The following is a 20,003-nucleotide window of genomic DNA, read 5'->3' as shown; positions in this document are numbered from 1 at the left end:
CCAGCCACTCAATCCCCATTGCTAGCCCTTACTGTCTTCCACCTTGGAACCAAAACTTTGAATTGATTCTGAGAGGGAAGGTAAAGGTTTAAAAATAAATAAATGAAGTAAAAAAAGTGTTAATATTGTTCATTCATGGTGTGTGTGAGCTTAGCTATTTTGATGAAAAGTTTTTCTTTCTCTTTTTATTTACTTTATTCATTTATTTATTTGTTTCAAAAACCCTTACCTTCTGTCTTGGAACCAATACTGGTTCCAGCTGCCCCCTTTCTCTTTTTAAAGACATTTTTTCACAAGCACTTGATAAGTAAAGTCCTTTCCTGTGATATTTTAGTTTGAACTTTGTTTTTCTCTGTGGGATTTCATTTCTAGGTGGAGTCATATAAGAGACTCATCTGCTGAAAATGAAATACAATTATTGATTAGGAGTTTTGTGTCAACATATACAGAAGAAAGCAATTATGGTTCAATTTTAGATTGCCAAATTTGTGCGTGGTCTGTATTCACAAAGTCTTTGCAACTGAGACACTTTTTTTTTGTCATGAATGGCAACATGGAAAACTTAATCCAGTGCATGGATTATCCAACATGGAAATGTTAATCCAGTGCAGTGATGGAGGACCTTATAGAGATGGAGTGGCAGGCCACACCCTTATCTCACCCTCTACACCATGGCGAACCTATGGAATGGGTGCCAAAGATGACACACAGAGCACTCTCTGTGGACACTCTGCCACCTTCCTTCCTCCCCACTCTCCACCTTCTAACTTCGTTACTTGAAAGGCAGAGGGACTTGGGTGGAACTGCTCCCTCTCCCTCTCCACTGTGCCTGATGATGGCATTTTTTTCCACATTCCCCACCCCTCTGCCCAGGAACCCAATGGGAGTACATAGGTGGCTCACAAGTGGCAGAACTAGAGGGGAGTGGAGAGTGTGGATCACACCCCTCTCCCTCTCTACACTTGCTGAGGACATTCCCCACTTCACCCAGCAGCCCAATGGGAGCTCTTCCTCCCCTGTTTCGGATAAGGTGGGGCAGGGTGTAACATGCATGTGATGGGGAAGAGGGGCACAGCACTTGGTTTCTTTATGGTGTAGGCATACTACTCAGTGGAGTGAGAAAGGGGCCCAGCACTCCATCCCTAAAAGGTTTATCATCATTGCTATAAAGCCCCAGCTCTGCTGTCTGTGAGCCACTCACTTTACTGCCTATGTGCTCCCATTGGGCTTCTGGGCAGAGGGGTGGGGGATGTGAAAAATGTTGTCAGGCATAGGGGAGAAGGGGAGGAGAGCAGCTCTGCCAGAGTCCCTCTGCCTTTCTAGTAAGGAACTCTTGGGCAGGAGGGTGCCACATGCCCACGTGCCACATGCCCACAGAGAGCACTATGTGTGTCATCTTTGGCACCTGTGCCATAGGGTTCACCATCACTGATCTAATGTCTTCCACCACTCAAGCTCTGCTGGCTTTTCCTTTTGACCGTCACTCTATGACTTCATTTTCCTTCCCATAACCTCCCCCTGCACCTTCTTCAGCCTTGAGTGTCTGTTTTGGTGCCACTGGTGGATATCAGTATATTTTATCAGTCCAAGTATAGAGTGAGGCAGAATCAGAAGCCCAGGGAGTGTGGTTGGCTAGACTTTACTCCTGTTAAAATAGATTGTATCAGTGGGCGTTACTAGGCTTTGGAATAAGAGCCCTTTTGATTTTCAGTGCATTGAGTGTCACCACCTTTTAGCTTTAATTTTTAGTAAATACATCAATCCTTTCCTGTCTTTTGTCTCTTCATTCTCTTTCCTTCAGGATTTGATTGAGAAGGTTGTCATCCTTCGAAAGGCTGTGCAGGTCACCCAAGCGACAGACACCAATGCTATTGGGGCACTTTTGGCTGAAAAGATGAGTCAATATGCCAGTCTGTTGGCAGCTCAAGGCAGTATTGCTGCAGCTCTGGCTTTCCTCCCTGCCAACACTAGTCAGGTAAGTGGATTAGACTGTTTTTCCTACTTTTCCTTTCAGTGAATGATTAATTTTTACAGATGAGACGCAGCCATAGATTTATTTTCATTTTTATTTTATTTTTTAGAGGTGGTAGGTTCCTCTTGCCAAGAGGTTTTATTTATTTATTTGGGGGGGGGATATTTTATTTAATTAGTCAATTTAGAACATTATTCCTTGGTTTCAAGAATAATATTCTTTCCTTCCTTTTCCCTACCCCTTCCCATAGCCTACGCACAATTCCACTGGGTTTTACATGTGTCTTTGATCAAAACCCATTTCCATGTTGTTGATGTTTGCACTAGGATGTTCATTTAGTGTCTATATCCCCAATCATATCCCCCTTGACCCATGTGATCAAGCAGTTGTTTTCTTTTTTCTTTTTTTCCTTTTTCTTTTTTCCTTTTTTTAAATTTTTATTTGGTCATTTCCAAACATTATTCATTGGAAACAAAGATCATTTTCTTTTCTTCCCTCCCCCCCTCCCATCACCTCTCCCACAGCCGACGCGCAATTCCACTGGGTATCACATGTGTTCTTGATTCAAACCCATTTCCATGTTGTTGGTATTTGCATTAGAGTGTTCATTTAGAGTCTCTCCTCAGTCATATTCCCTCCACCCCTGTAGTCAAGCAGTTGCTTTTCATCGGTATTTTTACTCCCACAGTTTTATCTTCTGCTTGTGGATAGTGTTTTTTAGATCCCTGCAGATTGTTCAGGGACACTGCATTGCCACTAATGGAGAAGTCCATTACCTTCTATTGTACCAGAGTGTATCAGTCTCTGTTTACAATGTTCTCCTGGTTCTGCTCCTTTCACTCTGCATCACTTTCTGGAGGTTGTTCCAGTCTCCATGGAATTCCTCCACTTTATTATTCCTTTGAGCACAATAGTATTCCATCACCAACATATGCCACAATTGGTTCATCCATTCCCCAATTGAAGGACATCCCCTCATTTTCCAATTTTTGGCCACCACAAAGAGCACAGCTATGAATATTCTTGTACAAGTCTTTTTCCTTATTATCTCTTTGGGGTACAAGCCCAGTAGTGCTATGGCTGGATCAAAGGGCAGACAGTCTTTTATCGCCCTTTGGGCATAGTTCCAAAGTGCCCTCCAGAATGGTTGGATTAATTCACAACTCCACCAGCAATGAATTAGTGTCCCTACTTTGCCACATCCCCTCCAGCATTCATTACTTTCCATAGCTGTTATGTTAGCCAATCTGCTAGGTGTGAGGTGATACCTCAGAGTTGTTTTGATTTTCATCTCTCTGATTATAAGAGATGTAGAACACTTTTTCATGTGCTTATTAATAGTTTTGATTTCTTTGGCTGAGAACTGCCTGTTCATGTCCCTTGCCCATTTATCAATTGGTGAATGGCTTGATTTTTTGTACAATTGATGTAGCTCTTTGTAAATTTGAGTAATTAAACCTTTGTCAGAGGTTTTTATGAAGATTGTTTCCCAATTTGTTGCTACCCTTCTGATTTTAGTTACATTGGTTTTGTTTGTACAAAAACTTTTTAATTTGATGTAGTCAAAATTATTTATTTTACATTTTGTGCCTCTTTCTAAGTCTTGCTTGGTTTTAAAATCTTTCCCTTCCCAAAGGTCCAACAGGTATACTATTCTGTGTTCACCTAATTTACTTATAGTTTCCTTCTTTATGCTCAAGTCATTCACCCATTCTGAATTTATCTTGGTGTAGGGTGTGAGGTGTTGATCCAAACCTAATCTCTCTCATACTGTCTTCCAGTTTTCCCAGCAGTTTTTATCAAATAATGCAAGCAGTTGTTTTTCTTCTGTGTTTCTACTCCCACAGTTTTTCCTCTGCATGTGGATAGTGTTCTTTTTCATAGATCCCTGCAAGTTGTTCAGGGACATTACACCGCCACTAATGGAGAAGTCCATTACATTCGATTGTACCACAGTGTATCAGTCTCTGTGTACAATGTTCTCCTGGTTCTGCTCCTCTCACTCTGCATCAATTCCTGGATGTCATTCCAGTTCACATGGAATTCCTCCAGTTCATTATTCCTTTGAGCATAATAGTATTCCATCACCAACATATACCACAATTTGTTTAGCCATTCCCCAACTGAAGGGCATCTCCTCATTTTCCAATTTTTTGCCACCACAAAGAGCGCAGCTATGAATATTCTTGTACATGGCTTTTTCCTTATTATCTCTTTGGGGTATAAACCCAGCAGTGCTACCAGCCATAGATTTAAACCTGCTTGTAGGTGGTAAATTCTGGAGAAAATGAACTCATTCCACTAAGTGAAGACTAATCTTACTGACCATATTTTCTTGGTTGTATGTGTGCATCCTGGGACTATACCAGTGGGATGGAATTATCAGTTAGCAATCATTGATAAAGTACCTGCTGAATTCATTGGGGCCAAACTTGGGCTAGGATTTGTAGAAATACAGAGAATGGAATGGTCTCAGCTCTCAGGGAGCTGCCATTCTGAAGGAGCAGAGAGCAGGGCACATGTATGTCCTTGTAGAGATAACTACTGAATTAAATACAAAGTAAATAGGAAGGAACAGCCTAGCAGAATGACTTCCTATAATGTGCAACTGGGTTGTGTGTCCTGGAGGAAGGCCTGAGGGATGGCCCATGCCGAAGTGTAAAATTGAGAACTCCAGCATCACAGGTAAGGATAGAGAGACAACCAGTTTGGCTTGGTCACAGGGCACACACCCAGGTTCTTAGCAGAAGTCCCAGGCATTAGAGGAAGGACTTCATTGATGGAAGGATGAAGATACCCTGCTGGTAAACATTTGTCTTTCACATGACTTGCTCTAAGTTTCATCAGTAGCTGAAGGAGTCATGTGGATTTGAGTCAGAAGCCTTTTCTCTATAGCTTTATTTCTTATAAACCCTGCCATAACTTAATCTGAGGAAAATATTTGGAACTGTTCAGAAGCATCATATGTACACTGAAAGGTCTGGTGACCTAAGACTAGGTTTCTATAACTTAGCCTGGAAACCTTAATTTCTAGTCTCTTCAGTCTTTTTTTCTGACTCTTCCTTTTGAAGAATAGTTTCTCTTGAACCTGAAAGCAGGATGGTTATGTGAATCTCCAGACTCTATGTAAACTGTGTTGTTAGGGAGAGTGGTCAGCTACATGTTGAAGATAACAGACCGCTCACTCTTGGTTTTGTTTCCTTGTTTGTTTCTAGCCAAATATTGTGCAACTTCGTGACAGATTGCGCAGGGCCCAAGGTGAATCTATGCCGGAGCAGGAAGCCACCTCCCGGGCTCTCTATGACAGACAACACATGTCCAAGGGAGGACCTGGACCTGCTGTGGGTCAGACCCAAGTGCCACGAGCACCAGCCCAGCAATATTATCCCCATGTAAGTAATTACAGGCCATAGGAAGGACTCTCTGTCTCTGACTTCTCTTCTGCTTCTCATTATCCCTTAGACTGAATAGAAGAAGGTGAAATGTTGAACATTTTTGTAAATTTGCTTATAAAGCCTTATAAATGATATTTGTAATATTTGTTCTGAAAACAGTTCTTCAATTTACTTAAGTTGCATAGATTTTTTAGGTTAAAAGTACCTTTTGAATTACTTCTGTGGTCTTTCCTCATTTTTTCCATACTTAATTTTCCTCTAAGTCAGGGAATCTTAACCTGGGATTTGGTATTTGGATTGATATTAGAAGTCTGGGATGGGAAAAAATTTTATAATTTTCACTTACCTCTGAAATTTTTCATTTTTTTCAATGGTATATTAAAACACACACACACACATATTCTGAGAAGGGCTCCATAGATTTCATTTGATTGCCAAAGGGGTCCATGACTCAGAAAAGTTTAAGAACCTCTGCTCTAAATTATTAATACCTAAGCTTGTATGTTTTATGTTCAGTGAAGATAGGTTACAGAGTACTTACCAACATTATTGCATTATTGTCATCTCAAGAAGCTGGAAAATGAAGAGTAGCATTTTGGTGGTTAATTTGAGTGGTTATCGATTGACTTGGTGCTGAAAATAATAATCCTTTCCTTCAAGGAGCTTAAATAGCTTATTGGAGGATACAACATGTAAACTACAAATAAATGCAAGGTAATATGAAGACAAAGAGACTATACAATACTTCCTAAAGGTTGTGGCATTTAGCTGAGCCTTGCAGGGAGCTGAGGCCTCTAAGAGATTATTAAGAGAGCTTCTCCCAAGCATAGATAGAGAAAGAGCTAAGGTTATCACAAATGTTGGAAGAACAAGTATTGGAGAAGAGGATATGGTCAACAATATCAGAAGATGGAAAAAACACTAGTAGGTTTGATAACTTTGGAGGCTGCAACTTCAGTCAGCTAAAAGGACTAGAAGCCATATTTCAAGGGATGAAGAAGTGAGTTAGGAAATATTAAGTGTGGATGGTTATGGAAGGGAGAAAAGAGAGTCAGGAGAAGGATTTTTGGTGTGGTTTTTTTCGTTTGTTTGTTTTAGGATGGGAGAGAGCATGCTTAAGCATTAGGGAAAGCACCAAAAAAATGCGATCTGTAATCATTCAAAAAAGTACTTCCAACTGCCCATCCTAGTCTAAACAATAGACATGCTTAATTCACTTGGCTTTTTCCAGGTGAATTCCTAAAAGTCAGACTTTTTTGTAGACAGGTACATTAACTGAGCTGAACATTTAACAGAAGGAAGAAATGAGTGTCATTAACTTGGAGATATTGGGTAGTACTGAAATCTTTTCCTAGAAGTAAGGGCCACCAATATCCTGTGACTGAATCATATAGTCTGATGAACTAAAGTTATATAGGAGCAGAAGAAAAATGTAGAGGCACCTGGTGGGTGTGGGTAGGATGTTATATGTTATCAACAGACTGAAGCAATGGGATAATTAGAGGGTGTCTTCAGAGAGGCACAAGACTCTAAAAGGTGGGCTGTTCACATGAAAAGAGGGAAAGGTAATGGACGATGACCTTCATGTCCCATTGGTCTCCATGCAGTGTCATGGTAGTCTAGAGAAGGGACTCCAGAACAAAGAGTTGACCATCTGGGCATGATAATGGAAAGATGTGGACAAGAGTTTCCTAGGATGACAACCTAGATTGATTGTAGTCTGCAGTTTTGGAGGGAGTTTCCACCTCTAGGAGGTCATAGATTTGATACATTTCAGCAAAATTCATGAAATGCTGACTGTGTGCAAGTACTATGCTCTATAGATGCTGTGACCACCAAGGCAAAAATTAAACAGTTCTTTCCCTCAAGCTCCCATATTTTAGTTGGTAAGGTAATGGTGAATACCAGTAGCAGGTATCTGGTAGCAGGTGGCTTTAAAGCCAGAAATTCTGCTAGGAGAGAGTGCATTCCAGCTATGGGCAACCACTTGTGCACAGGGAAGGAGATGGGACATTGTGTATGGTGAACAGCCTGGAGCAAAAACTGTGTGATGGGAGCAATAGGAAATCAGATTGAGAATATCAGTTGGAGATTGGATCAAAGAGTTAAGAAGTTGGAGACAGGAAAATTAATTGGGAGACTATTGGCCATAATCAGGGTCAGAGAAGATAAAGACCTAGATTAGATTATAGCTTTCCTGAGTGAAGAGAAAGATAATGAAAGTGAAAAACATTGTGGAGGCAGAATCAACAAGAATAGACAATTGAATGTTGAAAGAGAAGGAAGTTTCAAGTTTTTCTCTTATATGCACACCTGGAGTATACAGAGGTCTGGTTTTGGATTTGGGATAAAAATAAGAGTTCTATTCAGAACATATTGCATTTGAGATAATGAGGTGCTTGAAAGTGTCCAGAAATATTTGGTAATATGGTACTGGGTAGGAAATAGATTAGGGCTGAGTATGTGGGTCTGCGGTTCATCTGAGTGGATATGATTATTGTACCCATGGGAGCTGAGGAGATCATTAAAGGAAAAAAACAGAAGTTTAAAACAGAAGAGCAGAGGCCTGAGAACAGAGCCTGGGGGCCTGCCAGGAGGAGGAGGAAGAGAACCCTGCACAGGCCTGAGAAGGAAGGAGGACCAGGGAAAAGCATTCTCACTGAAGTCAGGGGAGAAGAGAACATTGAAGAAAAAGAGAGTGGGAGGCATAACAAAAGCTTTTAAAACCTCTATAGCAGTGATGGCAAACCTTTTAGAGGAGTGCCATGCCCACCTGCCCCCTTCCCCCCAGACCATGGGCCATTCACCCTCCCTACCCCCCAAGTGCCAAGGATGCCTTCCTTTCTCCCTCCCCAACCCCCCCCCCACACACACACACACAGGGGAGGGAGAAAGAGCTCCCATTGGGCTGCTGGGTGGCGTGGTGGATGAAGTAAAAAAATGTCATTAGGCATGGTGGAGATGGGGAGGGGAGCAGCTCTGCCTGAGTCCCTCTTCCTTTCTAGTGACAAACTCTGGGGGGGGAGTGGCTGCATGCCCACAGGGAACTCTCTGTATGCCATTGGTAGCTTTAGAGCCTGGCCCTGGCCAACCCTTTCCATACTCATTGCACACTGATGCTCACAGATAGTCTACATTGCCACCAAACTGACCTCTTATTGTTCCTTTCTTTCCCCCCTAAAACCCTTTCCTTCTGTCTTGGAATCAATACTGTGTATTGGCTCCAAGGCAGAAGAGTGGTAAAGGCTAGGCAATGGGAGTTAAGTGACTTGCCCAGAGTCACACAGCTGGGAAGTGTCTGAGGCCAGGTTTGAACCTAGGGCCTCCCATCTCTAGGCCTAGCTCTCAATCCACTGAGCAACCCACCTGCCCCTCTGATTGTTCCTTTTATGCAACATGACACTTTATAAATTCTTCTGGCATTCAACTTCTCTGGCATCTTCCCATTCTGGCTCCAGCTTACCTTTAAAGTCTCATTTCCATTACTTCATTTCACTCTTTCTATACACTACCTACACTGGTCTACTAAGCAGTTACTCACACATAATGTTATGTTTCTTTCACCTTTGTCAAGGCTGTCCCTAGAATGTTCTCCATCCTCAACAGCTGTTTGGAAACCTCTCCACCCTTCTTCAAACTCAGTCAATGTGCCTCCTCCATTAAAAGGTCTTTCTTGATTCTCCCATTGTTGTTCTGTCCCCATCCCCTTGAAATTACTTAGGTTTTTTTTTTTTAATTACTACACAAATATTTGTCCATCTTTGTACCTGTTTCCTCAAGTAGGATGTGAACTTTTTGATGGTAGGTCAATCACGGTGTCACTAGCATTTAATAAGCACTGGAGCTCCCAATATAAATGAGAGAGGCAGCCTGTGCAGAGCTTTGGGCAAACAAGCTGTATACAGGATAAATAGAAGAGGTTCTCAGAGGGAGGGAGGTGCTAAAATGAACAGGTTAAAGAGACATTAGAAAGACTTTTCGAAGAATGTTGAATCTCAGTTGTGACTTGAACAAAGCTAAGAGGGAGAGATGAGAAGGGAGAGTTCAGGCATGCAGGACAGCCATCAAAGATGCCTGGAGTCGGGAGACACGTGTCACATTCAAATCAGGAGACCAGAGTCACTGTGGAAGTGCAGTATGATGTAAGAAGACTGAGGTGAAGGGAACCAGTTAAGAAGGGTTTTAAAGGCCACAGACTCAAAAATAGGACTTGGAGTCCTCGACAGAGAAGAAGCAGAGAAGTCAAAGAGGATGAAGAATGAGAAAAGTCCATCTGAATGGTGATTAAGAGATCATCGTTAACTTTGGAAGGAGCAGAAGTTTAGGTTGACCAAGTCAGAGTGCAGCAAGAGTGGGAGGAGAAGGAATAGGAATAGAAGGAGGGAGGGAGGAGCGAGAGAGAGAGGAAACTTATTGTAGGTAACTTTCTCATATGTCAGGGGAAAAGAGATAATGGGGATGGATGGGTCAAGTGAGGATGAAGGAGCCAGGGACACGTTTATAGGTCTGGGAGAGATATTGAAAATAAGTGGAAGAATAGGGACGATGGATATCCTGGAGAAGATGGGATAGGATGGTGCAAGAACTTGTGTAATTGTGTTGTGCCTTGGCAAAGAGAAAGACCCACTCTTCACATCAGTCAGAGTTGAAGGGGCAGTGTGAGTGATGTGAGATGAGGAGGGGATGAGACGGAGCTCTGAGAATTAATTACTTTCTGTGAAGGGTAAAGTAAGGTTCTCAACTGAGAGAGCAGTTGGGAGAGGGAGTTATGGAGCCATCTCAGCCCTAGGGAAAGCTCAGAAAAGCCACTCTGATGAGTCAGAATCATTTGGGAGATACCAGGATTGTCTTGCTACCATGAGGGCCCCATTGAGGTAATCTAGTGAAAACTGGTAGTGGATACAGTGCACAGTCTCCAGATTTTCTATTGCTTTGTTTAGTGGGATGTGAATACAAACAAAGACAGCAGAAATGGGGATATCTGAGGCGTCGGGGGATTGGAATGGAAAGGCCTTTGATAGGATCAGGATATGGGGACTTGAGAGAAGAGGACAGAGCTGACTCTTCATCCTGCATCCTTTTTGTAGTCTCAGTACTTAGCACACTGTCTGGTGCATAGCACATGCTTAATAAAAGCTTATTGAATTGAATTCTAGTGAAAAGAAACTGGACTCTGCCCAGAAAATTTGGATTATGATTTTTTTTTTTAAACCCTTACCTTCTGTCTTGGAGTCAATATTGTGTATTGGCTCCAAGGCAAAAGAATGGTAAGGGCTAGGCAATGGGGTCAAGTGACTTGCTCAGGGTCACACTGCTGGGCCAGATTTGAAGCTAGGACTTCCCATCTCTAGGCCTGGCTCTCAATTCACTGAGCTACCCAGCTGCCCTCTGGATTCTGATTTGCAGCTCATCTGTTAAATGAGGATGTTGGATTGGATAATTGTGATTATTCTTTCTGTTCTGATGTCTTATTATCTGAGAATTTCTCATTTTCTCTTCAAGAGAGTTCTATAAGGTGGATATAACAAGTATCGTTAACATCTGTTTTAGAAATAAGGAGCCTGACATGAGAGAAACTAAGGGCTATGGGTAAATAGATCTGTCAAGTGACTGAGCTGGTATAGGAATCTTGAGTGTCAGTAGGCCATCGAATGTGAGAAATGGTGAGGAGATCAGAACACCTACACCTCTACAGAAGCCCCCAGCCCCACTCAGGCTTGGGAAGAAGATGAGAAGCCTTCCCTGCTGTAAAGAGCTTTGAATGTCAGGCAGATGAGTGGCTATTCGATCTTGGAAGTAGCAGGAAGCCAGGGAGTTTATTGACTAGGAGCAGAGTGTGGTCAGAGCAGAGGGTAGAAAGATTACTCTGGTGTCTATATGGAGGATGGATTTGATAGAGGGCAGATTGGAGGCCACAGAGGGAAAGGGGAATATTTGTTTGACTAATTCCAGGTCCTCTTGTTTTAGCTGTCCTTCAGAAACAAAGTAAAGAACTTAAAAATTCTCATTTTATAATGTGACTTACAGTGTTCAGTTATATCTTTATCGAAGTGTGAGTCAGTTTATCCAAGAGAAATCAGCTTAATTATTGCATCAAAACAATGTTACTAATTGTCTCTATAAATATATTGATCATCAGAAACTGATGAACTTTTTAATTAACAAAAGCTTTATGATGAAGTGTAACTAATAATGTTGATTACATTTTGAAGATTTGTATCATCCTCATACTTGTACCTTAACTTGTCTAAATAAGTCATCTCAGGTTTTATTTATTAATTTAATTTTTTCCCCCAATTCTGTATAAAAACACTACAGTGTCAAACATTTTTAAAAAGAATTTTGAGTATTGAGTCCTGTCCCTTTCCTCAAAAATCCCTGCTGGAATGACAAGAAATCAGATATAGATTTTACATGTTTAATCATGTAAAACACATCTCAGTTTTTAAAAGTCTGAATGACCTTTTGTCAGGGTGATTGTAGAGGAGATTCCTATATTGGAAAGGTACCATAGGTGAAATGGCTAGAGCACCAGTTTTGGAGGGAGGAAGAAGTAACTTCAAATTCTGCTTTAGCTTTAACTTCATGATTCCAGCTAAGTCACTTAATTTGACTGAGCCTCAGTTTCCTCTTGTAGAAAATGAAGACTTTGAACTTAATGACTTCTAAGGTGCTTTTCAGCTCTAAATCTGTAATTATAATTTGGTGATGGGATTAAGCTAGGTCACCTGCTTACAACTCTGAAATTCTCTGTTTTGTTTTTTTTTTTTAATGAAAAAAAAAGAAGGTATCATCTGGTTCTTTGGATTGCATGGTAGATATGGGCGTCTCAAATTCATCTCCTAAATGATGTCTGTTGTGGCTTTGGCAGCATGGAATAACCATTGTTATTAGAGCATCTTTTTAACCGAATTACTGACTTCATTCTTGAATGATGGTGATGATGATGATAACAATAATAATAATAACTATCATTTACATAGATGGTTTGTAAAGTACATTACAAGTATTATCTCATTTTATTCTCATGACAGCCCTGGGAGGGAACTGAAGCAGACATAGATTAATTCTTGCTCAGACTCACACAACTTGTGATGGACTCCTCTTCCTGCTTGCAAGCCCACTGTACCACATCTGTCACAACTTGTCACTGCTGTTATCCTTGTAGAAATGTACATTTTTAAGATCCTACCAGTTGCAAAATAGTTATCATTTTCTTTCTAACAAAATTTTTTCTTGCTGGTAGAGAATTTTGATTTACTCATGGCTCAGAATCATGTATACTAAAAAAGAAATGGCAAATCTCATTATGGATATAATCTAAAAATTGAGTGGCATTTCAACTGCCATGCAGTCTTACCAAAAAGGTGTCATTTTTAGTGACACTGTTGCTAACTTTTTATAAAAATACTACTATCTCATTTTCAGACAAGTTTGCTAGACATTTCCACCTATATATTCTATAGCCTTCTCAAATTCAGTATATCTAAAATGAAAACCTGTGGATCATACTAGACAAAAGGAAGAGAAAAGGAGCAAGGAAGTTAAAATAGATTCTTACATAACCTAGTTTAACCCTTTTGTCATGGAATCACAAACTTAGAGCTAGAAGAAACTTTAAAATACCATCAAGTCTAATGCTCTCACTTTACAGATGAGGAGACTGAGGTTTAGAGGTTAAATAATTTGCCCAGGTTACATAAATAAAATTACTGAGGCAGGATTGAAATTGATAAAATAGGAGCTGATTTTTGGGGCAGGATGGAGGGACATTAATAGATAGGTAAGCAATTGTTAACTACTCTTTTCAAAAGAGAGGAAAATCAAACTAACAAAAATGAAAAAAGGAGAATTCAGAACATTTGAAGATGAGATGAAGGAAACTAACAAATTATTTTGAAACCAAGCATACGGCATCAAAATTGATATAGGTGAAATGGATAGATTTATACCAAAATATAAAATATTCAAATTAACCCCTCCAAAATAGATAATTTTTATAGCCTAATCTCAGAAAAAGGAAATTGAACAAGCTATAAATAAATTCCAAAGGGGGAAGAACCCAGGACCATAGGACTTATGAGTGTATTCTGTCACATATTTGAATAGCAACTTATTCAAATATATAAACTGGAAAATTTGGTAAAAGAAAGGAGTCTTCAGAACTGATAAAAATACATAAGAGCTGTCATAAACCAAGAGCCAGCACTATATATGAGATAAAAAGTTTTTCCTAAGAAGATTAAGAGTAGAGCAAGGATACTTATTATCATCTTTATTGTTTGATATTGCTCTAGAAATGCTGGATAAAGCAATATAATAAGGAGAAAGAAATTGAGGGGGAAAGGGGGGACAGCTGTGGCTTTTTGCAGGTGATTTAATGGTTTATCCAGAGTACCTATGTGAATCAAATTTTAAAAATCAACTCAAAGGATAACCCCAGCAAAGTTACAGTACATAAAAGAAATCCAAATAAATCATTAGTATTTACCTCTCCATTAGTACCCTCACCCCCCAAAAAAAGTCCCACAAGAAAGATAGAAATTTCATTCAAAACAACTAAAGAAGTATAAAATATTTGAGAGTCTAGCAAGATAGACACAGGAACTTTATGAAAACAACCACAAAATACTGTAGAAATAAAAACAGGCCATATTAGTTGGAGAAACATTAATTGCTCTTGTCTAAAATTACAGTAATGCTTAAATTACCATACTTCCTTCAATCCCATACTTGGCAGACTGCCAAAATAAGCTACACAGCTAGAAAAAAATAACCAAAATCATCTGGGAGAACAAAAGGTCAAGAATCTCAAAAGAAATAATGAAAAAAAAAAGAGAAGACTTAGTAGCAATAGATCTCAAACTATCCTACAAAGCACTCATTATCAGAATTTTCATATTGATTTAAAAAAAAGATTGATCAGTGGAGCAAACTGTAACAAAGGAACATAGTAGAATATTGTTTAATAAATTCAAAGACCCTAGCCTCATAGGTAAGGACTTGCTGTATAACAAAACATCCTATGAAAAATGGATTGCCTTCTGGCAAAAATTAGGTTTAGACTGACATCTCATACCATATAGAGATATGTGACTTAAAATAAGAAATTTCATGTCATGAATCTTTTTCTAATGTAACTTTTTACATTTAAGTTCTCTATCAATTTTGAGCTTTGATTATGAGTTTGTATATTATACTTCTATACTATGCTTCCTTAACCTAATTTTTGCAAAACTGTTCTATAGTTTTTCCTAGCAATCCTTGTCCAGAAAGGAGTCCTTTCCCCAGTAATTTATTGGATTTGTAGTAATTTTTGAGTTTATGAAGCCCAGAGCTATTCTTTTCACTTGCTTACTTGTTCGGTTCCACTGAAATTCTGTTCTATTTTATAATCTATCCCACATTGCTTTATGACCACCACTTTGTAATATAGTTTGAGGTCTGGTAAAGCTATACATACCTGGACTATGCCCCTGTATTTAGCATTTCTCTCATTACTTCCCTTGAGATTCTATATTTTTGTTCCTCCAAATGAATTTTTTTACATAATCTTAAATCAGTAAATTAATTTATGTAATGTCATTTTCATTCATTCAGGAATGGTGATCCTTTCCCCACAATAGCTATAGTGTTCTATAATTGTACTTTTATTTTTTAAAAAGGAAAAAGAAAAAAAAAGTTTTAATTATTCTGATTGGGCTTGTGTTGGCTAAAATAAAGAGAAGACCATAGAATATTCAAGAGAACATTACTGGGATCTAGAAGATATGAGTTCTAGCCTTGTCTCAAACACCTGCTAATAGAATGATCTGTGGTGAGTCCTGTCCATCTCTTGTCTTCAGTTTCTTCCTATGTAAATTGAAAGTGTTGAATTAGAGGAACACTCAACTGCCTCCAAAATCTTCATTTCATTTTAAGTGTGGTTGAAGGAGAATGGGTGATAAGTATCCTTAACTTTTTTTTTCCAAATGGCTGTAAAAAACTGTTTATAGACCTAATTATAGTGGCATGATTAATCTAATGCTTCTCACTTTCCCATTCAGTTATCTTTTGTCTAGATGCTCCCTTGCTTTCCCCATATCCTTAATCCTTTTATGTGGCAGTTTTCAATGTGCTTTGACTGAGGTTTTGCCATTGATTTTTTCCCCCTTTAAATTTTTCCTCTTTGAGAATTCCAGCTGCACTCTGAGCAGTGGCTTTTATCCATGTAGCTCTGCTTTGCATCTGGCTATTTAATGCCCTTTAGTTTTTTTACATTTTTTATTTTCTGTGATTGGTATTTCTTTGTTTAATTCAGGTTAGAATTGCCCCTACTGTCACTACCTGGAGTAACAAAACTCCTACTGCCCTTCCCAGCCATCCACCTGCAGCTTCTCCCTCTGACATACAGGTATAAGCTTTATTATTCCTCTTTGAGAGATCCTTGACTCACTTAGATATATTCATCCAGGTTCTCTTCTTTGACTCCAGTTTGCTTATTTGCTGCCTCTTAATGCTTCTAGAAGCTAGGAACTTGGTACAAGTTATATAATTTCCTTCCTAACACCTTTCTCTCCCTGATAAAGTCTCATTTAAGTTCTGGGTGCTACTACCCAGGTAACTGAGTTTGAAAAACGTCAGCTGTGATTTTAATAGTATCTTTTCATCTTGCAACCATCGCTGAAGCTGTTTTGAACAGTGATTCTTAAAATTTAAGGGAAACAAAAGTTGTTTTTGTAGCATTTAAATTTGTCCCTTGAATTGGGAATAATAAGTAGAGAATGAGAAATGGAAAATATTAGTGGCTTATCACACACATCACTGATATGGTAAATCTTGCTGCTGGTTTTTTTCTTTTTATGATGCTATTATTTACTCTCAGCTTCTAGTTGCCCTTCACTGAAACTGTAACTTGAGTTCTCATGTTGAAATTGCTCAGAATGCCTGACTCCTGAATCCTGATGTGATAATACAGGAGGTGTGCAATAACATAGTGGTGCTTATGCTAATGGAAGGTTTTTGTTTGATGTGAACCCAAGACCCCAAATAAGAAACCCAATTCGGGACATATGATATCCACAATACCAAACCGAACCTTTCTCTTATTTCCCAGGGAGAAAATCCTCCACCTCCAGGTTTCATTATGCCCGGACCTAGTAATCCTAATATGGCTGTTCAGCCACCTACATCTTCTGGCCACATGTATGCACAGGTACCATCTTATCCACAACCACAGCGTAAGTAGTAATGACTGAAACCCCCTTTTCCTGGATTATTAAAGTTTTAAATGACCAACTCAATGACTGCTTACCCTGAAGCTCCAAAGTTATATGCAGATTAGTCTTGTCATGTGAAAGGCTCCATGTAAGACTCCATGGGTCTTGGATGCTCTGAATCCCTGTTTTCTTAAAAAGTAAATTTCAGTCAGCATATCAGGGGCTGGCTACTAAATCAGAGTGCCCCAAGCAACTGATTGAAATAGGTTCTTGTTAGAAGAGTTTTTTCTTGAGTCCAAATGTGGGCCTTTCTAATGGAGATCTATCGGTCACATAGTTTGGATATGAGAAACATTAGAGCAGTGGTGCCAAACTCAAATAGAAATAGGAACTGCCAGTCTTCATAGAGCAATCCCTGTGGGTAGGCCTAATGGGCACTTGGTTTTAAAGTATAATATTAGCTTTGTTTTTATTGTATCCTAATTTATTTTGTTAACTATTTCCCAGTTACATTTGAATCTAGTTCAGGCTGCACTCAGAAGTGTTATGGCTGGTCTACAGGCCATGTATAATGGTACATGTTCTTTTTCTCCAAGAAAGGTTGCATTTGATTATTCTAGGGGATTGGAGGTACATTGAAGGAATGACATTTATTTCTTATGAAATGACTGTTCTTAGAAAGGTACTCAGTAGAGCTAGATTATTGGCAAAAACAGGGAGAACTTGCTTAAAAGGGAGATTAGAAGGGAGACTATCAAGGAGAGAACCAAGACAAAAAAGGTGAAATGATTTTTAAAATCACCAAAATAGGGGGCCAGCTGGGTAGCTCAGTGGATTGAGAATCAGGTTTAGAGATGGGAGATCCTGTGTTCAAATCTGACATCAAACACTTCCTAGCTGTGGGACCCTGGACAAGTCACTTAATTCCCACTAGCCCTTTACCACTCTTCTGTATTGGTTCTAAGGTAGAAGGTAAGAGTTTTAAAAAAATCATCAAAAGGAAGAAAGCCAAGTGAAAAAGAGGCTTTATGTAAGTCCCATAGTAAGAAATTGGTTATGTCATTTACTTAACATTATTCATTAATAATAATAGCTATAAACCAGAACTTATCTAACCCCTTTCAATAAATATGTCTCTGCATTCCATAAGTATTTCATACATATCCTCAGAGATTCACCACATAGTATTAATGTTCACCACATAGTATTAATGTTTATCTTGTACTTTAGTATAAAAAAGTTGGGAACTATATTCCAGCTTATATAGTGTGAATAATGGAGCTGAGGGTATTTCCTAATTCCCATTTAACTTATCTCCCTAATCAAAGCTGAAAACATCAAATAAAAAACTAATTGAAAGTCAGGTTTTTGTTATAACTATTATATTCATATTAACTATGGAATTGAATCTTATCAACTTCTTTGTTAGTTGTCAGTAGAAGAGAATTTTCTATGGATATTGAATTATATTTGCTGTCAACTAGAGGAAGTGATTGTTTTCTTGTATTTGGGAGGGGTGCTCTTTAGCTGTTCTAGCTATCACAATACTAATGTAAAAGAGAGGTCTTGCAAGCCAACTCCAGCATTTTAGTGGAAAGACTGATCAAGTATATGTCCCTAGAATATCTTTTTTACTTTTTTTTTTTAAAGCAGTGGAAGAGGTAAGCTTCTTTCAACTCTCAGGTGTAGTAATTAGATTCTTTTTTATAGTAAGAAGAACTTGCAACCTGCAGTTTTCAGATTTTGTGCCTAATGGCTTAAAAAAGATCTTTGAAGATCTGATTTTAAAACATACATTACGTTATATGGTCATATCACAGTCTTATGAAAGAGATAAATATAGGAAGGTTAATACTACCAAATACTCAGTTGGGGTTTTGGGTTGTTGTTTTTTGGGGTTTTTTTGTCATGACCTGGTAAGTAATAAGTCTCTCTTTCTTCCTTTTTCATGTAGCATATCAACCAACCCAACAGTATTCATTCGGAACAGGGGGACCAGCAATGTATCAGCCACAGCAACCCAGCCCCCTTCCTGCTTCTAATGCTTACCCAAATCCTCCTTACATCCCTTCTTCTGCTTCTTCCCATTCTGGGCAGGCTCCACTCTATGCAGCCCAGCATCAGGCCTCTCCAAATACCCCCAGCCCTATGTCTGCTTTCCCTCCTCCCCCTTCTGGAGCGCCCTTCCAGCATGGCGGGCCAGGTGCTCCACCATCCTCTACCGCTTATGGCCTGCCTCCCGGATCTACAGGTACACTGCCTGCTACCAGCGAGCTGCCTGCGTCCCAAAGAACAGGTCTGCGCTTGGTTTGCTGTCTCTCCCCTCTTCCCCCTTAATTTATTTGGTTGGCTGGGGGTGAGGGCTTGTTTCTCATTTTTTAACTGATTGAATGTGAGGATTTGGCCACAAGTGTTCAGGGTATATTCTGCCATGTTTTTAAAGATAGGATCTTCCCTATGGAAACTCTGGTTGTTAAATGAGTGATCCTTGAGGGCATAAAAAATATAATGGTATGTTATTTCCTGGTTCAGCCTCCTCTGTCAGCAGATGGTGGCAGAGACCATCTTAAACCATGTTTAAACTCTTGTTGAAGCAAGTTTGCCATAAGTCACGAGATGCCTCTTTTTCCAGGGTTTTAATACCCTTATAATCATGAATGAAGTTCATGGGCTTAGGAGTGTGCATCTTTAATAAATAGAGGAATAAGGAACAGACTCAAGAGTTCATGGATTTAGGGAAGTCCTAGAACATCCTACCATTGCTGGTCGGCACCTCCTTCACAGTTCACAGATGGAAAGAATGGCCTGGAGCCCTGAGAGGTTAGCCCAGTACCACATGGTCAGTGTGGGAGATGAGACGTGAGCTCAGGTCTTCCAGAGGGTTTCTCCATTCACCAGCCCACAATGTTGCCATATAACTGGATGATTAGGCCAGGAAAATATAACTAGAACCCTCTAATTTAAATCACTTCTTTTATAGAGAAGAAGTATGAGGCTCAGAGAGGCCAGGGAGTAAAGCCTATCATAGGATGGGGGCCTAATGCCAGTATTTTTTCTCCATACCATGAATCCTCTCAAATATAACTAGTGCTAAGAGAAAAGTAAAGGATAGGCAACAGTAATTCATTGCTTGGAGTTTGTACCATGTTTGTTTGGAATTTGATGTCACTAATTACATGGGATGAATGCTGCTATTCTGAGCCCTGTAGTGACATGGGTATTTAGTTGGGGTATTCAGTCAAACAAATTTGTGTTCTTTGCTTACAATATCCCTCATGCATCACTTTTCCAATATATTTCAAGGATGGAGCCAAATTGCCTCAGATTTCTGTGGCAATATTGAAAGGCCTTATGGAAAATTGTTTCTAAAATCCCACTTCTCTAAAGAGTTGAGTAGCAAAAGCATACACATGAATTACACAAATTAGCCTACAGAAA

The 20,003-nt window shown here is 39.4% G+C and overlaps 1 protein-coding gene across 12 annotated transcripts in view; it reads left to right on the top strand.

Annotated features, from left to right (window-relative positions):
- Nucleotides 1-20,003, top strand: part of SEC31A (SEC31 homolog A, COPII coat complex component) — an 88,220-nt gene that overhangs the window by 49,330 nt on the left and 18,887 nt on the right. For 5 of the 12 annotated variants that reach the window (XM_007495813.2, XM_007495814.2, XM_007495811.2 and 2 more), the window contains exons 19-23: nt 1,802-1,975; nt 5,188-5,364; nt 15,668-15,760; nt 16,463-16,586; nt 18,520-18,861. In XM_007495813.2, coding sequence (XP_007495875.2) covers nt 1,802-1,975; nt 5,188-5,364; nt 15,668-15,760; nt 16,463-16,586; nt 18,520-18,861 — 910 coding nt within the window. The remainder of the gene's footprint in view (nt 1-1,801; nt 1,976-5,187; nt 5,365-15,667; nt 15,761-16,462; nt 16,587-18,519; nt 18,862-20,003) is intronic. The other 7 variants (XM_001362499.4, XM_056803272.1, XM_003341377.3 and 4 more) reach the window with 3 other exon arrangements.

The sequence above is a fragment of the Monodelphis domestica genome, chromosome 6 (genome assembly GCF_027887165.1).
Source record: "Monodelphis domestica isolate mMonDom1 chromosome 6, mMonDom1.pri, whole genome shotgun sequence".
NCBI lineage: Eukaryota > Metazoa > Chordata > Mammalia > Didelphimorphia > Didelphidae > Monodelphis > Monodelphis domestica.
This window is presented reverse-complemented; position numbering and strand designations above follow the sequence as displayed.